The sequence below is a fragment of the Onychostoma macrolepis genome, chromosome 16, assembly GCF_012432095.1.
Source record: "Onychostoma macrolepis isolate SWU-2019 chromosome 16, ASM1243209v1, whole genome shotgun sequence".
Lineage (NCBI taxonomy): Eukaryota > Metazoa > Chordata > Actinopteri > Cypriniformes > Cyprinidae > Onychostoma > Onychostoma macrolepis.
Window position 1 is genome coordinate 36,520,262 of NC_081170.1, and position 24,920 is coordinate 36,545,181.

The 24,920-nt window shown below is 42.4% G+C and overlaps 1 protein-coding gene across 1 annotated transcript in view; it reads right to left on the minus strand.

The window, feature by feature from the left end:
* cdkal1 (CDK5 regulatory subunit associated protein 1-like 1) overlaps nt 1-24,920 on the minus strand; it is a 269,763-nt gene that overhangs the window by 129,302 nt on the left and 115,541 nt on the right. Inside the window, exon 8 of the mRNA XM_058747144.1 lies at nt 23,160-23,263. Within this exon, the coding sequence (XP_058603127.1) occupies nt 23,160-23,263 (104 nt within the window). The remainder of the gene's footprint in view (nt 1-23,159; nt 23,264-24,920) is intronic.

Consider the following 24,920-nt stretch of genomic DNA (forward strand, 5'->3'; position numbering starts at 1 on the left):
CTGAAGGACCAGCATCACATCCTCTTGTGCCACTGTTTGAAGAATTTATCTTCCAGAATCTGGCAGAACTCATGGGCATTTAATAACTGTTTTACTTTTATTCTTGAGTTCAATCTCATTTTTGCCTCATTTTATCTGTAAAAGAAAACCTGTCTAATAATTCTGCACACCTGAAATAAGGAGTTTTTAACTTTCAGCCTTCATGGGCAATTATACATCACTTATAAATTATTAAATACAAAATCAATAGTAGTTATTAAGATTGATGTGGTTTGGAATTGGTAAAATGTTCTTGGAAAAAAAATATGACCAGAATATCAACTTGCCTAATAATTCTGCACACAGTGTATGTCTGATGCCCAGGAACAAATTACTCAAGCTCTTCCAGGGAACGACTTTGTCAAACCCACTAACAGCACAGGCTCCAGCATCCGTAATTATTCAGGCTTCTGGCCGGCACGCTCGGGCTACGTCTGACCTTCTGAGGGACTCTCATCCCTTCTGGCCCCTGTTTGTCTCTCGCTCGATTTTCTGCCCACAGACGGAGAAAGGAAGAGTTTCGGGGCAAATGTCAACAGCACCAGCAGAGAGAAGCTCAGACCGAAGGAAAAAGAGAAAGAGCGAAGAGGATGAATGACGCGATCTGCGTGATTATCCAGAGAAAAGCCCTGCGCTTAAGGACAAGCCATTCTCTTCAAGAGCGTCGCCCATCATTCCAATTACCAGTGTCGTTCCTCTCAGACAATTAATGCTAATTCTCATTAGACCTGTGAGCGGAGAAAACCACAACCGAGTTCCAGAAAGAGCTTTCTAGAGCTCCTCATACAAACGGTTCAATCACGCACCGTGACTCAAATGAATCCACTCTGCTGTCGGTGGAAAACTCCTTCAAGCTTCCTTCCTGTTGAGCAAGTAGAAATCACACGTGCAACAATGAAGTCGTTTGCTCTATGAGGCACACAGAGAACTCACTGCCAGACTCCAGCACTGATGTGTTCTGAGCTTTAAGCAGCATCACAAATGTTTAGGAGACTCTTAAGAAGGCTAATTGTTTGGTTTGTGTGAAGTTACTGTGACTAACGATAAGTGGACCTTGATTAGAGTCCCCCAATTAGTCTCCGTTTCAGGCAAATTTAATTACCTGTCACTTTATTCCCCAGCTTTTATCTTCACGCATCAGTATATTAATGCCCAGGGCTTGGAGATGATGGCTGTCGCTCGGCTGGGAAAACTGTGCTTTACTCAACACGCATGGAAACCAAACACGCAAACCTTGAAGCCGAGCTGCGTTCACTTGCAGGATATGATTTCTGGAGTTCAGCTAATCTCAGATTTACAGCTATAAATGATGTCATACTAATTACCACACAGAGTTAATGGCTGTAATTAAAAAGCTAATTTAGAACAACAACTGTTGTGCTGAAAGTAAAGTCAAAACAAAAATTATTCAGATACCTTCAACATTTATCACATTATCACGTTTATTCGCTATAGTTTAGAAAATGGACACAAACTCAAAAGTTAAACTGAATCAGAACAATTTCATCTTGATAATGCAACAAAACATGGTCAGGTCAAAGTATCAAATCAAATTTTTGGTTCCAAATTTATCATCAATTTTACTGGTAGTCCACTGTATGAAGAATTTTTGGGTATAATATGTCAGTTTACTTTATTTTGCTATCCTCACTTACATAAATGAACGATAGTGTCCTGCACCCACTAGTAAAAAATAAAAAAATAAATAAAAAATGATATCCAGTGTCTGAATAAATTTGTTTCGACTGTATGTGATGCTCAAGGAATCAGAAATTGATTCATTCAGCTCTCTCTTGCCAAAAATCTTCAGCTGTTCTATTCTGAACAAGAACCTTTCCCTCAAACCCTTCACTATTCAGGAATCCAAACTAACTGCAAATGTGCCACAGGCAGGCCACTATTAAACATCTTTAATGATTTCAGGGGCTAAGCAACCACATTAGCATTATTTACACCTTTTATTTATTTATTTTTTTTAAAGAAGTTCACCCATTCCTTCAGCCTAGCCTTAACTCTTTAATCCAGGGATTCCCAGACTCTTCTGTTCACCTTGAGCTCAAAGATGTACTCGAAGTCTCCCTACGATTTCAATATTTGTGTAATTTAACACATTCGCATGTTCGCAGTTCTGTGATGCTGATCACACGATATTCAGGTAAACAAAATATTTCATCTCATTTTAGTGAGTCTTATTTTGATCTGCTCTATCCATCAGCTTAATGAATGAGATCAGGCCCCGAGGCAGGAAGGAGCCGAGATGCTAAGCAATGAACGTTTGAGAGAATTCTTCATCCAGATTTCTCGTGTATGATCGCTTGCAGATGAAGACACTGACGGAGGCCAGACGAGAGGCTCTTCCTTCATAAGTAGGTCTGACTGTGTCTTGAGGGCGAGCGTTTGCCAGTGTGCGTGAATACTTTGACGATGAGATGAGACAGCGTATGCAAATGAGCTCTGATTAAAGTCATTGATGTGTTAATGTTTAATATCAGCTGTCAAAGAGCTCGTCCCTGCCCGCGCTCTGCTCCTTTACCCAGAAGCCTCCACACCGAGCCGCCCATCTAATCAGAGATAACTGAGGCCTGTTTTTAAAAGCGCTGACCTCATTTCTGCAGTTTAATGTTGTTTTTATCTCTGTAGCGTCGACTCCGTAAGAGGGCTCATTCAATCACTTCATCCGTTAGTCGGTCGCCCTTTATGACATTTACACACATGACGCACTTTGACCTCACGTGATGTGTTTGGTTCTGTTTGCTCTCTTTCTAGGCCCGTTCTGAGGGAGTGTAAACTTAAGGATTGGTGTTTCTCGTCTCTTTTGTCTTTTATACAAGCTCTTGATGTCGTCGTCTTCACGGTTTTTACTCTCATCTCAACAGACGCCCCTCAGGTTTTATCACAAACTCTAAACTCTGTGTGTCTTGTCACTATTCGGATGTTCTCCCAGCCATCAAAACACCGGGGGAGCACTTCAAACGGTGAAAAATGTGTCGCTCTGCTAAATTATTGATCGGGGCACACACACGTGACCTCTCCACACGCACACACACATTTGAGATGTTTTCTCCTCAGTGTACTCGCAAATAGGTTTAAATGGAAGGTGTTGGAGCATGAAGACGGCAGACAGGTCTGTGAAACCTTGCTGGAGGGAGATTGGCTGGATGCGGTCTCCTCGTGGCTGCGATGCCCCGCTAAAAGCCCATCTGCAGGACCCCCGCAGCTTCAATCAGCCCCGCGTCTGAGCCGTTCTCCACCTGTCAATACCAGCTATCCACAGCCGTCTCACTCCTTCGTTCCACGTCTCTCCAGCTCCTGTTAGCCATAAATACTGCATGATGGGAAAGGGCTGTTTAAACAGGATGAATAGCCAGTGAAATTAAAGTTGGCAAATGGATTAATGGTGGAATGGGGTCCGTGACGCAAGTCGTGAGCGCGGTGGGCTATCTGACAGATCTTGTGTCGGGAACCCGTCACTCAACGAGATATTAATGACCTCCTCGCTTCAGCGAGTGCAGATCTCACCATCAGAAGAGCACAAACACTGAGTCAGGAACGCTGTGTGATGGAGTGACGATCTCTCCAGGTAAGACATCGCCGTCCAGACTACACCTGACGCGATGTGATGAGCACTGTGAAGTGAGCGCTACGGTCCATGGCATAGATTATTACCATCTTGCTGATCTCAAACAGCAGCCACGACACACGTATCCGCTCAGGTCAACAGCCATCACGCCAAACGTGTGCATGCACCTGTGTGACTGCACAAGATCACGGTTAACCGGCTTCATCTGGAGCCTTCAGCAGCACGCAATGCATCTCCGAGGCCCTGCTGACCGGGGCTTTTAGCACAATAACCAGAGCAGAAGCCAGCGTAAATGAACACTAACACACTTTCCATGAGAATGACAGCAAGTCAAGTCGTTTCAGGACACATCAAGTGGACAGCAGACGGAGAGGTCCAGCACCCGAGCACGGCCTCGTCTCCCAATCAAAGGCGGCCGGTCTCAGCGAGCGGACATATGTGGCGAGAGGCGACCCAGTCAAGCGAACATCTTTCTCCAAACTTGAAGTGACATTTACCGCAGCTGGAGAGAAGATAAAATGTCAGAGAGCTCCCATTCCCAACACTCCCTGAAGACGAAATCGAGGACATGCCCCGACCTGCTCTCGGGATCCGCTCCAGAACCCAAGCTGCTTTTGCTGGGTCTAATGCCTCTAATCAGCCAGCGCATCTCTGATCCCCTCACAACAGATCCACAGTGCTAAATAAACATGTAAAGCCTGTCTGACAGGCACGTTTCATTCTAAGAGTGCTGTAGCCTTGGTCGTGACCTCTGAACAGCCCTTCAGGAGCACAGAGTAAAGAGGGTTTGCATGATATGAAATTACGTTTGTACTGTCTTGATTTAAACTCAGTGGATTACCTTTAAATGTCTGACTCGAATAATGTAGATGACCTAATGAGGGGCATCTGATGTCACTTCAAGGAAAGGCGTTCCTGATCTCTGCAGGGTAGCAATGAGACTTCTGCTTTAAACGATGCTTTTCTCTTTATCTATCATTATGGATGTTGACCAGACATTGCTGTGGACAGCAGGTGAAGAGGATGTACAATCATCAGTCAGGTCAAAGGTCAACACACAAATGTCCATGTCAGATAAATCAACAGAAAGCTACTTATGTTTAGTCCCAGCAATCACTGAAGGTCACCAGTCATGCGGTTCACATCAGGTGTCCTCCTGCACCGAGCTCAGTGAAAAAGTGAAATCTAATGCACATGATTATTCAAGCAGAGACATTTGTAAGTTGCAAAGCTTGTGAGGAAAAGATGCAGTCATGGCATCAACGGTGATATTTGTGTCTCAAGGTCTGAGAGCATTGATTCGTTTCCACTTAATGCCTTCAAACCCAAACACTGATTCACTGGCATTTCCATTAGACAGTGACCTGTGCTTTTGTGCGACTGCATTTACTAAGCGTCAGATGGAGTAAACGCACGCTCCTCACCGGAGTGAATGAGTGCTTCTGTCTAAGCCAAGGCCAGGTCCTGCTCGCCTCTCTCCGTGAAATTTTAAAACATTTTCCCTTTTCATTCAGAGGACTCACATCTGAGGCGACTTTTCATCACAGGTTGTGTGTTTGATGTCTGCAGTGGCGCTCTGTGAAAGACTACAGGCTGTTTGCAGGGATGAGGCCAGAAAAACGCCCCCCGGGACAAAAAGCTGCTCACCCAATGAATAGAAACCTTAATTTACCTTCACACCACACAAGTCTCTCGCTTCCATTTCTGTTCCAGCCCCGTCATTGTAATGGCAAACCCCCAGAGGACAGAGCTAAACACAGGACAGGGGTCTGAGGAATGAGGACGGCCCCCATATCGTCACATGAGGAATGCTGTCTTACGAGCCGCTCACACTTTCTTTTTAAATGGCCAACGGCATCAGGTGTTAGTCAGTTTTAGGTGTTTTAGGATGAGGGATAGTTTCATTCTAGAGAACATCAGATTGGACAAAATGTCTAGTGTAGGACAAGTCATGACCATTATTTACATATTTAAAAAGAATTTTAAAGCTGCAGTCCGTAACCTTTTTTCGGTTAAAAATGATCTGAAATCAATATTTGAGCAAGAACATAACCAGCCAGTGTTCAAAACTATCACCTTACTTTAGCCTGATTCACAACGCTTAGCTTATAACAATGTTTTCTAATTTCAGTGGTACGGGTAGGTTTCCACAGGAAATTAGAGTATGGCACTGCGTTATTACGTCACGTCTGTAAACAAAGAAGTTTTCCCGGCTACTAAGCTATCGCATGTGAGGATCCTGCAGGTGACGGAACGTTTATAGCCTTTTCTCACAGCAGCTGGAATAATTAAATGTATTATTTTGATGGTGGATTGTAATCCAGATTATGTGTTTATGAAACACGTGAATGAAATTAAATTATATTCCAGTTTTAAATGTGCTTCTGATTACAGACAGCCTGGGATTACACAGGATTTGTATTTTAAAGAAAACCAGTTCGAAGGGAGCATAGTTTGCTTTTTGGGTTAAAAGAATTTCTTAACATGAAATTCGAATGGTATGACAATTAGATATTAAACTGTACATAAATTGAAATCTACACGCTAATACACACTATACTCAAAGTGACGCAATGCTGATGTTGTTAACATTAATAATTTGAGAATAAAGTATAACAATAATAATAATAATTTGCATGGTTAGATGTGATATGAGCTAACCGATCTTTAAATTAAAATCACCATTGGTTAAGGCTGTCACGATAACTACTTTTTGTTGTGCGATATATTGCACCAAAATTAATTGCGATAAACGATATTATTGTCATTTTAAGACAATTTTATTTCACTTATTATGTAATTACAGTATGACAATATAATAGCATAATAATGCAAGTAGACTCTTTCAAAGAACAAAGAACATTTTATTCTTAAGAATATTTAGACATTGGAACCGGAATGTGAAAAAAATATATGCTAAATAAATAAAACAAATACCGGCTCATTCACGTTAACTGGCTGTCCTCTCTCATTCGGCTTAAAGCCAAAATGTTCCCACACCGGAGCTGAAGATTGCGGCTTTGAAACCAGGTCCATTGGGACTTGTTCTTAACTGGCTGTAGTTGTCACGAAACACTTTATAACGCAGTGGGTTCACGCCTTCTCTTCACCTGTCGCGGTCCGCTCTGTGTGCGTGTGTGGGGGGGAGACGCTGCCTAAGCCCCGCCTCCGCCACAGAGAGCAGACGAGATGACAGAGGCAGCGCGATCGACTAAAATGTTGGTGATATTCATTTTTATGTAAAAAATTTTATATAATCATTTTTAATTATAAAAAAAATGATCAGTCGCAATATATCGCGGCACCAAAAATGATTGCGCTCATTTCCATATATCGCGCAATAAGTCGATATATCGACTATCGCGACAGGCCTACCATTGGTAGCGCGATTTATGGTAATGCTTTTTTCCTCAGTTGGTCAGAACAAACGTGGCAGACTTGTTACTTGTTCAGATGGCAATATACGGTGAAAATTCTTATTTGGGTCATATATTCCAAGATGGAGGCTAGAATCTGTGATTGCGAAATACAGTAAATATCCACACCGGTGCTGTGACTGACAAACAGTCACACATACTCCTCAAAGCATTAGATTAATCCGCGCTGGAGCCGCGCCGACTCACAACCCCACGCAAGGAAGATAATTCCGCAAAAAGCTGCAATTCCAGGTTTTCAAACAGATGGCAACAAAGAGGCAAAACTTACAGACTGTAGCTTTAAAGGGGACCTATTATTCAAAAATTACTTTTATAAGATGTTTGAACACAGGTGTTGTGTGGCTGCAGTGTGTGAAAACAACCAGCCTGTAATGGTAAAAATCCACCCACTAATTATTTTTTAATAAATCACAATAAATCATAAACAGTCTCTCAGAACAAGCGACTCCAGATTTCTCCCTAGGTACACGTCACCATAGGGAAAAGTCCCGCCCAGTTGTGACGCTCTCTGCCCTATTAGTACAGACACAGGCCTGAGTGAGAAGCAGCAGTCTGTCATTACTGGAGATATACAATGTCAGCGCCAAAGAGGCATTACAAGTGTTGTGTTTTGGGATGCACCAATGAACATAGGAGCTCCATAGACTCCCTCCATCTGAGCCGCTGGGGACACTGTGGTTAAGCTTCATTTTCGAAGGAAATGTACCAAAAAAAAAATTATAAATTTAAAAAAAAAAAATCGATAAAGTCATGCCAATCATTTTACACCAGACTGCCTCACAAACGAGGGTCATTTCAATGCTGGATTTTCGTCTGATTCTGAAATCTCCTTGGCACTCTGTAAGGCTAATGTTGCTAAAGCTAACATCGTCTCTGCCTGTTTTCTCTGATGCTGCCTTCAAGTGGTACCAGAACGATCGTAAATAGGAATGTGGTGGTTAAAAAAATGCATATGAAAGCAATGTGAGTCGATCGCTTGAGAGTTTCTGACAGGTCAGTGCGTGAGATTGTTTGTCGTGACCGTTGTGTGCCAGAGCATTAACTTTTGAAGCTCTGCCCTCTTCTGAAAAGGGGGGCGGAACACCAGCTGATTTGCATTTAAAGGGACAAAGACAAAAACAGCGTGTTTTGGCTCATACCCTAAAAGTGGCAGCTTAAACAAGCTATAAAAAAATTATCTGTTGGGTATTTTGAGCTGAAGCTTCACATACACACTCTGGGGACATCAGAGACTTATTTTACATATTGTAAAAAGAGGCATAATGGGTCCCGTTTAAGTCTGTACATGTGCTGAAATGAATGTTGTCATGTAGCAGTACACTATCATGTAGAGCTCAGCTCTAGACATCAACACAAAGCTCTCAGGTTGATTTCACAGAGTCTGCGAGATTTCTGTAAGACTTCTAAATGGCAATAATGAGAAGCATCTTAATGGGAAGTGGTTTCAATGAAGTCTGATGTCTCTATGATATCCAGCACTATTCACTATTGCAGACAGAAGGCCACGTACTGATGAAATCACCTCAGACGTCCTTCCTCTCTGAAGAGAAGTCACTTTCGGTGCGTTCCAAACGGGATATATCATGTGGGCCCCTACACCCTTCAACCCTTCAAAGCTCTCAGTCCGGAGGGTGAACCCTTTGAAGGGATTAGGGCATAGGGATGAGCCCTTATGAATGGAACGCAGGGTTGGTCTTCATCCATTACAAAGGTCAAAGGATCTCATATCAAATGGTCAAATAATTGCTTTAATAAAAAGCAGCTGAATTGGAAACTCCTTTAGTCTTTTACCTCCTTTTAGCTTTTACCTCATTTAAAAGGTGAATTTCCCAAGAAAACCCTGCTTACAGTTTTCTTTCCAATTAACCAGACTAAAAGCAATTTTAGCCTGTGAGTCAGCTTCTCCTGAGTGATTAATGATTATGAGCATAAACACAGCGAGAGTCTAGTACCTCAGGGTTCCTCATACGACTCATTTACAACTCCATTCTCTTCTATTCCAGAAGAACACTACAAATTCATTAGGTTGTGAGCTCAACAGCACAATGCTGAGCTGGTCTGAGTGGTTTCTAGGGGGTTTTCAAAACTCACAATTTTTCAATCAATCTATTGGTAATTGTGGATGGGTGAAATACATATGAATGACCAGTGATGTCGGTGAGGCTCTCACAGGCGTCTGGAGAATCCTCAAGGCCTCAAATCATGAATCCAGAGACATGCAGATAGCAGTAAACATCAGCTCTAGGACAAACACACGGCTGTCACACATCAATGTCACGCGTGACCCTCAGTGCAGACAGACAGGGCTGTTGTTTGCTGGAGGACTCGGGGTTTCACACAGCCGCGAGGAGACGGCTCTCACCACACACAGGCTGTTTCTCCGAGCCAAACCAAAGGCTTATGGATCACACACACACCTCTGTAGAGTGTGTTTATGAGCTACTGAGGGGTTAGTGTACTAGATAGTGTGAAAGGTGACATTGAGCTAAAGGACGATTTGAGGGGTCTATGATTCTCCTTCTAAATGTAAATGATTGCGTCAGTAAGTCTAGCTGAAACTTTGAGAAGTTTTCTGAGGCTTCTGAACACATCTGATCACGTCTCAGGACCTTCATGACTATCACAATCACATGAGCAGACGGCAGATCTCTCACAACTGCACATACAGCATATTTAAAGTTGCCTTTCAAATCACTTTTGGTGCAATAAACAAACAAAAAAAAGTTTAAAAGGCATTTAAATAATTTCATTAGGATTCTAAGTGAATCATTCTGAATTTGCAAACATTTCTTTTAAATTCAATCAAACACTTATGAGTGATGAATGGAATCAAGTCTAACTAACCACTGCAAGACAATAATGTCATGCTATCCTAGAACTGAGTCTGTTGTGTTATTCCTGCATCATCATCATCATCTCAAGCATGATTACAGACTCAGAGATTCACTTGGTTCACAAACCAACTCAGATTCAGGATTCATGACGAAGCGTAAGTGCTGACAGAATGATCTCTGTAGGTTTCTGTATTTTCTCTTTAAATCTAACAGTGTGCTGAGTCCAGTCTGACCTGGTCTGGTCAAGACCACAAATCAATTAGTGAATATTTCCATTCAGTCACGACTCGTGTCAAACCAACAAGCTAAAGCAGCGTTAAACATGAACACGTATGTGTGTGTGTGTGGGGGGGGGGGGCAGATAAAGGCGGCGCTAGCGGTCGTGTTCTCTCACGGGGTCCGGCTCGGCTCCTGTACGGCCCCTAGAGGAAATAAACACTCTACAGAGGAAGATTAAAGCCGCTTGCTGAGGAGAAACACCATCTGCACTGCACACATTCAACAACAGCTCTCTCTCTCCTCTCTGTCTGTATGTCGAACGCCCCGTCTCTCATTCTCTGTGTCTCTATGGACTCCAGGCCTTGCTGTCCTCCGGTCTCCTGCTGTCTCTCTTTCCTTCAGTTCAGGATTATAAAGTCACACACGTTAACAATCAGCACACACACGTTTGTCAAACAGGCTCTCAGAACACACACCACACAGATACACACACAAACTAAAGAGCAAGTCGGTCTGTGCAGGACACACACGAGGATCAACGAGACATAAACAACCATAAACCACAAATCAATTAGTGAATATTTCCATTCAGTCACGTATCGTGTCAAACCAACATGCTAAAGCAGCATTAAACATGAACGCGTGTGTGTGTGTGTGTGTGTGTGTGTGAAGTCAATGATCTCACACTTCAAAGCAGCTTCTCTGAACCGCTGCCCTGTCAACGTTTCATTAACTATGGATCTCATTAACATGCATTTGCATTAAACTCTGTGTACGGTATGTTTCATTTTCAACAAAACATACAAATACACTCACACAGACCTGTGTCACATCTGCACCAGACACACTATCAACATGTTAATGAAGCTCCAACTTAACAAGCTGACCCATAACAAACTCCCCAGCTTTCTCTGACTGCACACCAAGACTAAAAAACAGAAGCTTAGTCTGAGAAGCTTAAAGTTTATAACTGTTATTATTGCTATTCTTTATTTAGTGTGGATCATTATAAGACCATATGCACAAATGGAGACATGAAACAGAAGATCATGGACAAATGAAAGCTGTCATCATTTACTCTTGCTCATGTCGCTCCACACCTGCACGAGTTTCTTTCTTCTGTGGCGCATGAAAGAAGATGCTGAGCAGAACGTCAAAGCTGCTCACTTACAGACAACCAATGTGAATGTGGCTGCAGAATAAATAAATACATAAACAAAACAGCTATTCTCCACAGTTCTTTCCTTGTGGCACAAACTCGAACCTCAACATGAGGCGAGGAAATGATGGCAGAACAGACAGTGTGTGTCCACTGAACTACACTTCATCTGTGAGCGGCCACACAGAGTCTCGTCACACCGTCATCCAGCGAGAGACTGATGCGCTCCAGTGTGTGTGTGTGCCTGAAGATCTAGTTCACACATCCATGATGGGCGGCGCTAAATCAGATGCTGACATCATCCTCTCCAAATCAGCACACACACACACACAGGCTCACACACAAACAACCCTAATGTAAACAAACACTTGAGTAAACAAACACACGAGTGAATGGGACTCCCTCTAATGACACACACATCCTGCACACGCTTCTCACGTACAAACACTCACACAGTAACACAGACACTGATTTTTTTTTTTTTTTCCCATCTTTGTGTGTGCGTGAGTGTGTGTGTGCGTGAGTGTGTGTGTGTGTAACTGCTGAACAGCCACACTCATGTACTGTATTTAATATGCATGATACTACATAAAAGTACTACTACATTACCATGTACTGCTTGCCATACTAAATAAATCTGTCACTACTGATTACATTGCCGTTTAATGCATGTACTACTGAATATGATATAAAGAAAAAGAACCAACCTCACAAACACAAGAGGAAGAAGAAAAAAAGAATGACAGCGTAAGAGAGAGCAGACGTGCAGATGAGCCGCAGAACTGAGAAATGAGGTGAAGGTGGAGATGAGAGTTCACAGAGCAGAAGTGTGTCACACCAACCTCAACGACCCTGAACAGACGACAGACAACCGAGAGAGAGAGAGAGAGAGAGAGAGAGAGAGAGAGAGAGAGAGAGAGAGAGAGAGAGAGAGAGAGAGAGAGAGAGAGAGAGAGAGAGACACAGAGAGAGACACAGAGAGAGAGAGAGAGAGAGAGAGAGACAGAGAGAGACAGAGAGAGAGAGAGAGAGAGAGAGAGAGAGAGAGAGAGCAGATGAAGCTGTCAGTGTGAGACATTGCTGACCCCTGCTGGAGGACAGAAGAAGCTCCCCCCCACAACAGCTCCTCACACACGCACATGTTTGTTTTTGTGAAAAGTGGGGACTCTCCATAGGTGTAATGGTTTTTATACTGTACTTACTGTATGTGCTATTGCCCTACACCAACCCTACACCTAAACCTACCCCTTACAGGAGACTGTGCATTTCAACTTTCCCCAAAAAACCTCATTCTGAGTGATTTATAAGCGTTTTGAAAAGTGGGGACATGGGTCAATGTCCTGAGATGCCACCTTCACCTTGTAATACCTGCCATACCCTCGTCATTATACACATCTATGTCCTGACTTTTCACAAAAACGCGCACACACACACACACACACACACGCACACTCACTCACACACACACGCACACTCACTCACACACACACGCGCGCACACACACACTCGCACACACGCGCGCACACACACACTCGCACACACGCGCGCGCACACTCGCACACACGCGCGCGCGCACACACACACTCACGCTCACGCGCACACACACACACACACGCACACACCTCCATCAGAGCGCTGTCATGTGTCTGTCCCCTCAGCATCATCAGTACAATCTATTCATGCAAATCATTTTCTGTTTGTTTGCATCACTGTGAAACAAGCTCTCTGGTATAAAGTGCTGCAGAAATAAAGGTGGCCCTTTACTTGACTTGGCCCCTCACAAACTGCAGCAGACCTGAGGTCGCCTGTGCTGTTGACCTCTGACCTCACCCTCAATCAGAAGCAGCTGAAATGCGAGCACACAGGGGCCAGGGGCCAGGGGCCAGGGGCCGGCCTGACGCTTCAGACCCCGTGAGGCCCAGCGGTGCTCAAGATCCACACACAGACACAGATGAAGAGACACAAGTTAACTTCTCCAGCAAAGGGACATTTTTTTTTTTTCAATATATTCAATTAGCATACAATTATAACACTATAGGCTGTTACTGATCAAAATCCAGTAACAGATTAACGGTTCTGCTGTGATCTTTTGTATAAAATCACATTTGCAGTAATGCTGATATTCACGAAAACAAGCACTTTTGATTATGTGATATGTCATTAACATTAAATAAACTCATACAGGAACATTTTTGTTGTCATATCTCAAATCTGGAGCATTTTTGCTAATTTTGGTGGTTCTCTCACCCTAAATCCTGGTTCATTTCTGACCCTGGTCACTGGTTTCAGGATTCTCATGTACTGTATCACCATCCAGTGCTGACATTTCCAATGCCGTCACTCCCCGTCCTGCCCCCACTATCCAATAAACTTAAAAGATAAAATAGCAAATGCAACAACAAACAAAGTGTGTTATAGGTCACTTCAGATAACAGCAGCAGCTAAATGACTGGCAGTGAAACAGAAGACAACCGGTTCAGATGAATGGTGCATTCTGAAGGAGTTCCCACAAGAGCTCTCAGGTCTCATGAGCGATAGGAGAGTGAACAAGAGAGAAGGAGTGATTGAGGGCCAGCAGTGAGGCACAGAGGGCAGGACAGGAGGATCAGGTGTGTTTGGAGAGGGCAGAGCAGGTGGCTTCACCTGCAGCACACACTCGAGGGCCACCTGGCAGAGATGGAATTACCACAACATCCACAATCAGCCTGCTGCGAGACGAGCAGCCCATTCAACACACCACCACAGCGGGAGGAACGGAGGACAAACGCACCCCTCTCTGATTGTTCTGCTGTGACACGCTCCTGGATCTGTGGCTTCAGCACACAATGACTGCAGCCAGTTCACCAAAAGACACGGCACAAAACAGAGCTAAAACCCAAGAAAATCAACCCACTAACACACAGTGATGCTGGGAGAGAAACTCCTGGGACTTGACAGGAAGTCAAGCACGCACATCATCTCAGAATCAGAATAAGATGCGCCGCCAAGAATGTGTCTTGGTTAAAGAAACTTCCAGAGTACAGAGATAAGGCACATATGAAAAGATATATTATCAGAAAGAAAGAGCTTTATTGCCAGGTATGTTTGCACATACAAGGAATATGTTTTGATGACAGAAGCTTCCGCAGCACAAACAGAATGACAGTGGCAGGACAAGACACAGATAATAAAAAGAATAAAAATAGAATAAATAGGGAATAACAATATACAAAAATATTTAATGAGCCCCTATTATGTATTTTTGAAGATAAGCTTTCATGCAGTGTGTAACACAGCTCTAAGTGAATGAAAACATCCTGCAAAGGTTTAAATCTGAAAGTGTACCGTGTATGAAGTTATTGTCTCTCAAAAGAAAGAGTCGACTCTGAATCTTTGAAACGAGTCGTTTTTAAAATGAATCCCAAGCCGTTTCATGTTTACATCAATATGAAACATCAGCAGACCTGGGAAAACTTGATTTTCATGTTGGTCTGAACGAAAATGCAAATTCATTCTTCACCACTAGGTGCCGCTTTTGGAGCGTTACAAATAGTGGTTTCCCCGGTAACGCTGTACACAAAGCAGCACTGATCTCACAAACACTGCTTTAAATGAAAATTAAATCGACCAATCACTGCAGATTAGCATCACGCAAAGGAGGAGTCTGGAAAAATTAATCATTGAATGAATCGTTTGGGAGTCATTGAGCAAGTAAGGTCAAAATAAATGCATATTATAAGAAAATGAAAGTGTTTTTTGACCTTGCATGCATGTCGACCTGTTGTTGGGGACTCCCAAAACAAAATATGAACCTTTCATAATCCATAATAGGGGATACTTTAAAGAAAAAAAATAAATAAATAAAACACAATATACAAAATAGACAAGATGGTATTAGAAGTGTGTACAAATGTAAGGAAATTAAAACAAGTATGAGTGTTAAATAAATAAATGTATGTGTGTGTTGTGTGCTACATGTATATTGTCAAGTTAAGTGTTCATGAGATGTATTGCCTGCGGGAAGAACCCGCTCTGTAGCGTCGACCAGACGGCAGCAGTTCAAAGAGGGAGTGTGCTGGATGTGAGGGTCCGGACTAGGGTTGGGTACTGAACTCGGTACTTTAAAGGGTACAGACCGAATTGCGTCAGTACTAACGAGTATCGATTCACATTAAATCATTCAGTACCTAATTTCAGTACCTGAGAACGCATTGGCGCATACGAGAGAGACAGAGAGAGACAGAGAGAGAGAGAGACCCTGTGACTTGTCACCCTGCAACTCTTTAAAACACAACACACGGCAAACCGAAATGTTCTGAAGTGTGTTTACATTTCTAGGGTCATATGGCTTCCACAAACGCGGACAGGATGGCGGAGTCCATTCATAAAAATGGAATTTACTCTAAAGTGCGGAATGCCACGGAATTCCTCAAGTTTTGGATGAATAAAAGAATGTCTGTCACTTAATTCAAATCGCGATATGAACTGGTGTATGTGAATATTAAAATGCAAAAAGACGATTTAAATATGAATCCTGCATGTTCCGTTAGCCTCGGTGTATGAATGGCGGAGACGCGGTTTTGTTTACTACACAAATACTGAAGCACACGTGACCTCGCGGTGATTTACAGACTCTGCATCTCACTACATGACAATATGAACATGAACTTACAGGCTGTGAGTCACTTCATGAGAATTTTACCATTTCATTTGAGAAAACTAGCATCATATCATACTGTATACACAAACTTCACGGCAACCTGTCAAAATAAAAGTGCGGTTTAACAGAAATATTACTCTTGTATTACTTTTGTACAGTATAATATATGTCATATATATTTCCATTTACTGTCAAATTTAAATAAAACAATTAAATGATAAAAATAATTATTATAACTACATTAACCACTTAATTGTAGAAACAAATACAATAATTAAAACTTTTTTAAAAGGAATTCTCACACAATTTTTCTACCATGAATTAATTTTAACAGTAAACCTCTGTTTGTCAAAAAATAAAATGGTTTAATTTTCATTTGATTAAAAATAAATAAATGTTTCATGCCTTCATTTGATTATCAGAAAAAATAAAACTCAAGAATTGTAGGGCCCTATTGTTCAAAATGTTGAAATTGAGAGTTTTGGAATATTTTTTTTTTCCTGAAATAAATGTTTTTGTTATTACACAGTACCCGTTGGGTACCGGTACCGTATTTCAGGTACCGATACCGGTACCATACCGGTTCAAATGTGAACGGTACCCAAGCCTAGTCCGGACTGATTTTGCTCTCTCTGGATGAGTACAGTTCTTGGAGAGCGGGGAGGGTTGTACCAATGATTCGCTCAGCAGTCCGGACTACCCTCTGTAGTCTTCTGAGGTCAGATTTGGCAGCTGAGCTGATGCACAATAAGAGAGAAACTTTGACAAACTACACGTGAGTTACTGACATCACTGAACCAGCAGGACAGCGAGGTGGGCTTCCTTCACACACTCACAAGAACACACTGGAATCTCCTTCAGACAACGAGAGCTGCGGCCCAACACATCGACACTCAGGAGCTCAATCCGTACAGCAGCAGCTGAGACACAGAACCTCCAAACATCCCATGACTGGGACAGAACCGGACCCATCCGTCTTCCTTCAGCTCTAATGAATACATGTTCCTGTGCGTGCCGGCGCACTCATCCGCTCAGAAACCAAGCTTCAGCTGTGTGATTGCCTGTCAGCGCATGTTCTGAGCCACTGCATAGAACACAGCATGGGACGCCAGCGGCGGGACAGAGCGCCCCGGAGTATTGATCAAAGTGTGCACTACTCAGTGTTCACTGTGCTGGCGTGTAATTGAAACTGGAGGGAGGTGTGTTCTTCCACGTTTTGTTCTTGCAGGGCAGAGGTCCATCACAGCAGGACACACATCCCGATTCAAGACGTCACGATGCATTACAATGTAACTGGATCACGACTGAAAAGGCCTCAGTGACCGCAACTCTTCAGGCCTGCTTCTGCTGGACACACGTACAGGGATGTGAAACCTACAGACACACAGCAGCATCAGCACAGAGCGCCTGAAGACTCGGGCCTGGATCACTGAAGCATCTCGTGTGTGCGGCACAGTCTTACACTAATGCTGAATATTACTTGAAAGTGCTTAACATCAAAACATTACACCTCCTCCAAAAGTGTCACAAGTGTGTCCAAGTGAAAACAAGATGCCCTAAAATGACAGAAATAATGGATAACGAATGTTCTGCAGCCCACTTATATTAGCAGTGTGTGTATGTGTGTGCGTGCTGATCTTAGACAGGGTTAAACAATCCCAGGCTGAAGTTCACAAACAGAGCTACACGGGAGCTACATGAATACGGCCAGCATTAATGAAATTTGCTCTCAAATATTTACTGAGAGCCCTCGGTTCACCTCTGCCACAGATGTGCTGCTCCACACACACACACACTTTTATATGTTTGTGTCTAATTATGAACGTTACAGACAGACTCTTCCACACATACAGCTGCTCCTCAGTTTCAGCACTCAGTAGTGTACTGAACAGCGGACGCTAGACGTGTGTCCACACAAACAATTACTGAACATTTTATTAACAGAAGATTGCTGGGTTTGAACAGCAACCAGAATTAATGTTAAACCCACAAATAAAATGTTAAGGTTTCAACTGCATCTGTCTGAGGGGGAAAAAAACAAAAAAAAACAGCAGAGATTGATTTTATTGGGTTTTTCTCTTCTTTTTTTCCAAGGCTTTCAATGTACTCTCATTGAAAAACAACTTTAAAAAAGTAAATTTCTAAAAAAAAAAAAAAAAAGTTTTGCTCAAAACTAACCAGAATTAAATAAATAAAATTAGTTTTTATAATTTCCGCTCAGGAGAGGCCTAGTGTTGTTTCAAAACAAAGGGAAATATATCGGTATGGGCATCGGCTATCGGCCAAAATAATTTGAAAAATATCGGTATATCGGATATCGGCAAAAATCTAATATTGAGCATCCCTAGATCAAACTCATTCTTAATGCGGCCTTCTTGATGTCCGACTGGCTTACAAACGACCATGAATAAATGATAACTTCTTTAAGTGCCATATCAGCGGACAAGGTTGTTTCTCATGCTGTCGATATGTTCGTCTTAGCCTGCGCTTACCGCCACGATCAATAATCCTCCTGCAAATATCACCTTGAAAGTGAGGACTGGAAGAGCAGCAAATATCATTAAGACCAGGAGGATCAAACTCAGTCGAACCCTAATGTTCACCACTCCTCCATATGTTCATTATTCCGGGAAGACAGTCGGCCAGAACTAGAGAGAGTGGCCCGGACTGAGAGTCCGTTCACAGAAAAACGACCACAAAACAACATCTGTGCAACAGTTTAACAGCTGATTAAGAAATCTGATGTAGAGATCGACACAAATCAGCCTCGTTTCTAGTTGAATCAGAACATAATGAATCATTCTTGTCCATCCAGCACTGGACTTGTAACTGTGTTTCAGCTGACCTGACTAATATACTCTCACTGGAAGTCTAAGATGAGATCAGGACTCATGTTCAGACTGAAGCTCACGTCCCTGATTCTACAGAACCTCCCAAAAACTACATCTGCTGTACATAACCAATCTAGGTCAAGGGGAGTCAAACCAAACCAACGTGTTTATTTATATTCCTGAAGAGCTGAAGGCCAGAAGTTTGAAACGTTATGAATCTATCCATTCTCGGTTTCTCTGTGACATGAATCACTTTCCACTTTCAGTAATAACTGACTGTATCTCAGATCAGATGGTCTGTTTGATGAATTCATGAAGATCTGCAGTAAATGAGGCTTTGAAGTCTCAGACTGACTCAGATTGAGCACAGAAGAATCAATGAATCTATTGCTGCTGATCTTAACACACAGAAGGCCAGCGTAATTAACCACGGTAATTAAAGACAGGGAGGCGGGTCAAGCATTAACAGTAGCTTGGTGCGAAAACGGCACTAAACTCTAAAAACGCCCACCAAATTAGAGGGAAAACACCCCTGTATGAATGTTTTTAATATTTATCTCATGAGAAAGAGTGCTGTTTTTACAGAATATCAGCATGACTGCAAATGTGATATTGATTTTACACAAGTTAATATTAATTGAGTTGCATCTTAAGACACAGTATTGTCTGTTTTTGCTGCTTGCCATAAGTAGCCACAGCAGAAGCGTCTCGGAGCAACACAATGATTCTTTACTGAATGAAATAAACCCATCTGCAGAGACAGGAGACCTCAGCCGTGGCGGTCAGAAGATCTCTGACCATCACTCACGTCATTCAGACCCGCTGCTCTGAAACGCCACTCACTCTGCTATATTTATTCATCAGATTTGAATAAAGTCACAGAAATCTGCTCAGAGTTCAGTGCAAATGAAATAAATCCTCCGTTTGGTGACACGGCTGAGCATTAGCATTCGGCGCTGGTTCAGGAGGAGATTTAGAAGAACATCACCGCTCAAGTCGACTCGAGGCATGCACAGTATGATGCACGGGAACAGACACGTTTAGGACATTATGAATAGCATCATGAGTTGGCTTCGCTGCGGCAGGAGCTCAGCCGTCCTATCAGAGTGAATATCCAGTATAATGATGACACTGTGCAAGAGTCTAGTGACAAACATCTGCACACACTCCGTGAGCTTCATGAGCTCCAGAAACTACTGGCTTCTGCTCGCACTTACTGCACACAATTATAGAGCAGCTACGTATGAATATCTTCACAAAAATATCCTTTAATATTGCATTAACATTACTTTTATATCATATACACATTCTAAATTCCTTTTAGTAAAAGGTGACTTGAAACATTGTAAAGAGAAAACATCAGAGTTTAACATGCAATAGTGCACACACTTGTTGATCACACGGCTGTCGCGCACACACACAGACACATTCTCTCTCTCACACACACTCTCACACACTCTCTCTCTCTCACACACACTCTCTCTCTCTCTCTCTCTCACACACACAGACACATACTCTCTCTCACACACTGTCTCTCTCACACACTCTCTCTCTCTCTCAATTCAATTCAATTCAATTCAATATGTACTTTATTGGCATGACAATTGTTACAATGTATTGCCAAAGCGTACAGATATATATGCAACAAAAACATGCATGTAGATACATTTAAAAAGTAGAACAAATCAACATTTTAGAATTCCATGAACAATTTAAAATTCAATGTTGTGTGTGTGTGTGTGTGTGTGTGTGTGTGTGTGTGTGTGTGAGTGTGAGTGTGAGTGTGTGTGTGTGTGTGTGTGTGTGTGTGTGTGTGTGTGTGTGTGTGTGTGTGTGTGTGTGTGAGTGTGAGTGTGAGTGTGAGTGTGTGTGAGTGAGTGTGTGTGTGTGTGTGTGTGTGTGTGTGTGTGTGTGTTTGTGGACGCATCACTCATTTGTTGACTCCTCCCTCTTTTTGTGACAGGTATCAATGTATCTTGCTGCTAGTAGGATGCAATCTTGTTTTTCCCCTAATAAATATTGAAGCTGTGTTTTCTTGTTTAACATTTTGAAGTCAGAGCAAAGTGTTTCAAATTCTGGATCAAAAGTCTTTGTAATGTGTTGATAGTTAGTGCAGCCGGTGAGGAAGTGCTGCTCTGTCTCCACTTCCCCATGATTACAGTGTGGGCAGATGCGGCTCTCTCTGGGCAGCCAGTGCTGGCGATATCTGTCCGTCTCTATAGTGAGAGTATGGTTGCTCAGTCTGTACCTCGTCATTTGTCTTCTTAGTTTACAGTCTTTCACTGTACTCAGATATTCTGCAGTGGTGTACTCTCTGTTTAGGGCCAAATAACATTCAAGTTTACTTTGTTTTTCTGTTGTTTCTTTCCAATAGGTTAGATCATTTTCTTTTTGTGTTTTATGGATGAATATTTCAGTGTCCTGATGCTGGATGCTGTTAGTCGTGTTAGTCTGTGTTTGCAGCTTCAGGAGCATCTGAATCAGGGGACTTTTTTCAGGGTTCACTTCATGGTTTTTAAGGGCTTTAAAATGGTAAGAGTTGGGGTCGCTCATTTTTAGGTGTTTCCAAAATTTGATGGCTGGTTTCTCAATGTGCATGAGTAGAGGGAACTGGCCTGATTCTGCCCTGCATGCGTTGTTCGGTGTGTTCCTCTGTACTCTGAGGATGCTCTTACACAACTCAGCATGCAGGGCTTCAGTCGGGTTTTTGTCCCATTTTTCAAATTCGTGATTTAGGAGAGAACCCCACACTTCACTGCCATATAATGCAAGAGGTTCTTTGACTGATTGGAATATTTTGAGCCAGATTCTAATTGGTATTTTAATTTGGATAGATTTTTTGGCCCTTCTTGCTTTCTCTTTCAGTTCATTCACAGCCAAATTTAGCTTACCAGCTGCACTTATCTTCAGCCCGAGGTGTGTGTAGTTTGTGGCGTATTCAATTTTGGTTGTACCAAGGGTGAAATTGTGTCTCTTTCCCTGACATCTGGGTCTTTTCTGAAATGTTAGTACTTTAGTTTTGTTAGGATTAATAGTCAGAACATTAAGAACATTAACATTATTAACAATAGTCTCTCACACACACACACACACACACACGATCATCTGCGGCAGACTGTGGTTTCAGTCAGATACAGACAGTCAATATGAGGAAACGTGTGGAGCAAATGTGCTGCTGCTGCGACAGCATGAGGAACAGAGAAACACACAGAAACCACCTCACACACTCTCACACACCTTCACTCGTATTGCTCAACTCAGCTCAGACATGACTTACTGACGCTCAAACAGCACCAACTTCCTCTAGTCATGAGACGATGTTCTCTCAGTCCTGACCACTAACAGCCTCCTGACGAAGAGCCATGAGACGCGACGGACACGTCCAGCTGACTTCATCTAGATGATCGACTGACCATTATAACCCGATTCATTGAGCCTTTAAGCTATCGATTATTTTCTGATTAATCCTTTATTTAATTTACCAACAAATATTAACCATAACTTTTGCATTTAAACTTTTCCCAAAATATTTACTTTACAATAATAATTAATAAATATAATAAAAGGAAGTGTCAAGAATGTAGTACAAATGTCCATGATGTCCATGCAGCTGAGAGCATTTCCTTCCAGGCGTGAGTCTTCAAATGTGTTGCTCATTCAGCTGCTTGAATACATATCTGTATGAACGAACAGCTGAAGTCACAGCCGTATTCTCACTCAGCTCAGCATGACGGCAGTATCAAACACAGCGATGTCCACAACACCAGGAGGTTTCGACATTTACTCACACGTTATGTAACTAGCTGACCAGCTTTACTGAAATGTGCAGGTGTTGTATGAATGCAAGCGTATTAAGCAGCATTGCCATGTCACCCATTGATCTGCTCTAGAGAGTGTTCTGCGTGAAACATGACAGGAGATCGGAGACGAACACAACAGCAGCACATTCCAAATCAAAACACATAATCAACGACATTATGTTGGCATGTCGTTTCATCTCTCTCATACAGACACTGGCACCAAACTCATCTCATGAGGAAACTTGTGTCCAAGTCACTAGACGTGGCTTTATGTTACACTGCAAAATAACTCGCATCATTACAGGAGTTTGCACAAATAAAACAGCATGATTCAAAAACGCTGAGCTTCTGATTGGCTGAGAGGAATCATGGGCTGATTGGCTGAGAGGAATCATGGGCTGATTGGCTGTGGATATCACGCTGATGATCTTCAGTTACTGTCAGAAAAGCACTGGCTTACTCGAGTATTACTAACACTAAACACTTACATTTCATTTAGCACTAGAGTAAATGTTAGACGTTCGTATGCTGTGAGGGTCACTGACTTCAGGACATATGATATGGATCATCAGACAGGCAGCTGGTGAGGGTCAGGGGTCAGGGGTCAGGGGTCAGACTCACCCTGGAAGGACTGTCGGGCTCTCTCCACCAGCTCCTCGATGGGGTAACTGGCCAGATCTCCTCTGGCGTGTTTGGTTTTGCAGTACGTGCAAGCGTTCAGACAGCTGTGGGACAGAGAGAGAGAGACAGGATCACAAACATAAGTGTGACAGATATCAACATGTCTGAACACTGAGAGGACTGGCGGTCACCTCCTGCGCAGGTCATATTTAACTAACAAAACCAACAGAAACTAAAGACAATGGACTTCAGAGTCTCACTGCATCATTAGTAGTGTTAATTTTGTTAATGAAAACCATGACAAATTATTAATTGACAAACTTATTATTCCACGACAAAGACGAGATGAAACTCACATCATTAAATGCTAACCGTGACTATCAGTTTTCATGCTTGCAGTTGCCAGATGTCAAGAGTTCAAATCCCCCAATCAGAGTTTCTCTTTTATAAACAGACACATTTTCCACTCGGGATTTACTTCATCTTTCCAATCTGGCAACGACTCGCACGTGTTCTCTGCAGAAAAGCGCTGATGATCTGAAAACATCCACAGACATGTAAGCAGTAGTTTATCGATCTCTACGGAGGTAATCTGCTGGTATGAAAGTGTCACACAGGCAGTGTGTTCCTTCACATGGCTTCTTGTGCTGTTTGCTGTGACTAAATCTGCCATCAGACCTTCAAACGGACGAACTGTAATGAATTCAAACATGATCTCAACAGTCCTAGACTAAAACCCTCAGACTTTCACTCAACCAAAACTTGACTAAAAGAACAGTATAGGCTGACTATTAAAAAAGGGCATTTGAGCAGGAGGTCGTGGGTTCCTCCTGGTGCACGGCAATGCCCGGCCTCATGTGGCGAGAGTATGCGGCAGCTCCTGAAGGATGAAGGATTTGATGGCACCGAATGCCCCCCAATAGAACCAATAGAACACCTCTGGGACATTATGTTTGTCCATCCGACGCCACCAGGTTGCACCTCGGACTGTCCAGGATCTCAGTGATGCCCTGGTCCAGATCTGAAATACCCAGGACAGCATCCGTCGTGTCATTAGGAGCATGCCCTGATGTTGTCAGGGTCATACACACTACCGAGTACCATTTTGAGTTGCTGCAATGAAATTTCAGAGAACTGGACTAGCCTGCTGCATCATTTTTTCACTTTGATGTTCGGGGTGTCTTTGAATTCAGCCTTCTGTAGGTTGATCATTTTCATTTCCATCAAGTGATGTGGCATCCTTTACCCAGTCCCTATCAGTATAGATATCCAGCATGATATTTCTCCCCATTCAGATCTGATGCGTTTTCAAAGTGTTCCTTTCATTTTTTTGAGCAGTGCATAATTGACGTATATACTGCAGTTTATATAGTGTTTGGTCACACTTTATATTAGGTGGCATTAACTACTATGTACTTACATCAAAAAAATAAGTACAATGTACTTATTGTGTTCATATTGTATTGCAAAACACTTCTGCTGCTATTGAGGTGTGATACGGGGAGGTTAGGGACAGGTTTGGTGGTATGGGTCGGTTTAAGGGTGGGTTAAGGTGTAAGGGATGGGTCAACAGTGTAATTATAAATGTAATTACAGAAATTAATTACAGATGTAACTACACATAGGTATTTTTAAAAAATATAAGTACAATGTAAAAACATGTACACAATAAGTGCATTGTATCAAATGATTAATTTAAATGTAAGTACACATGTAAATGTAAGTGTTTTATTTTAATATTTGTTCATTCAATTTCTTGAA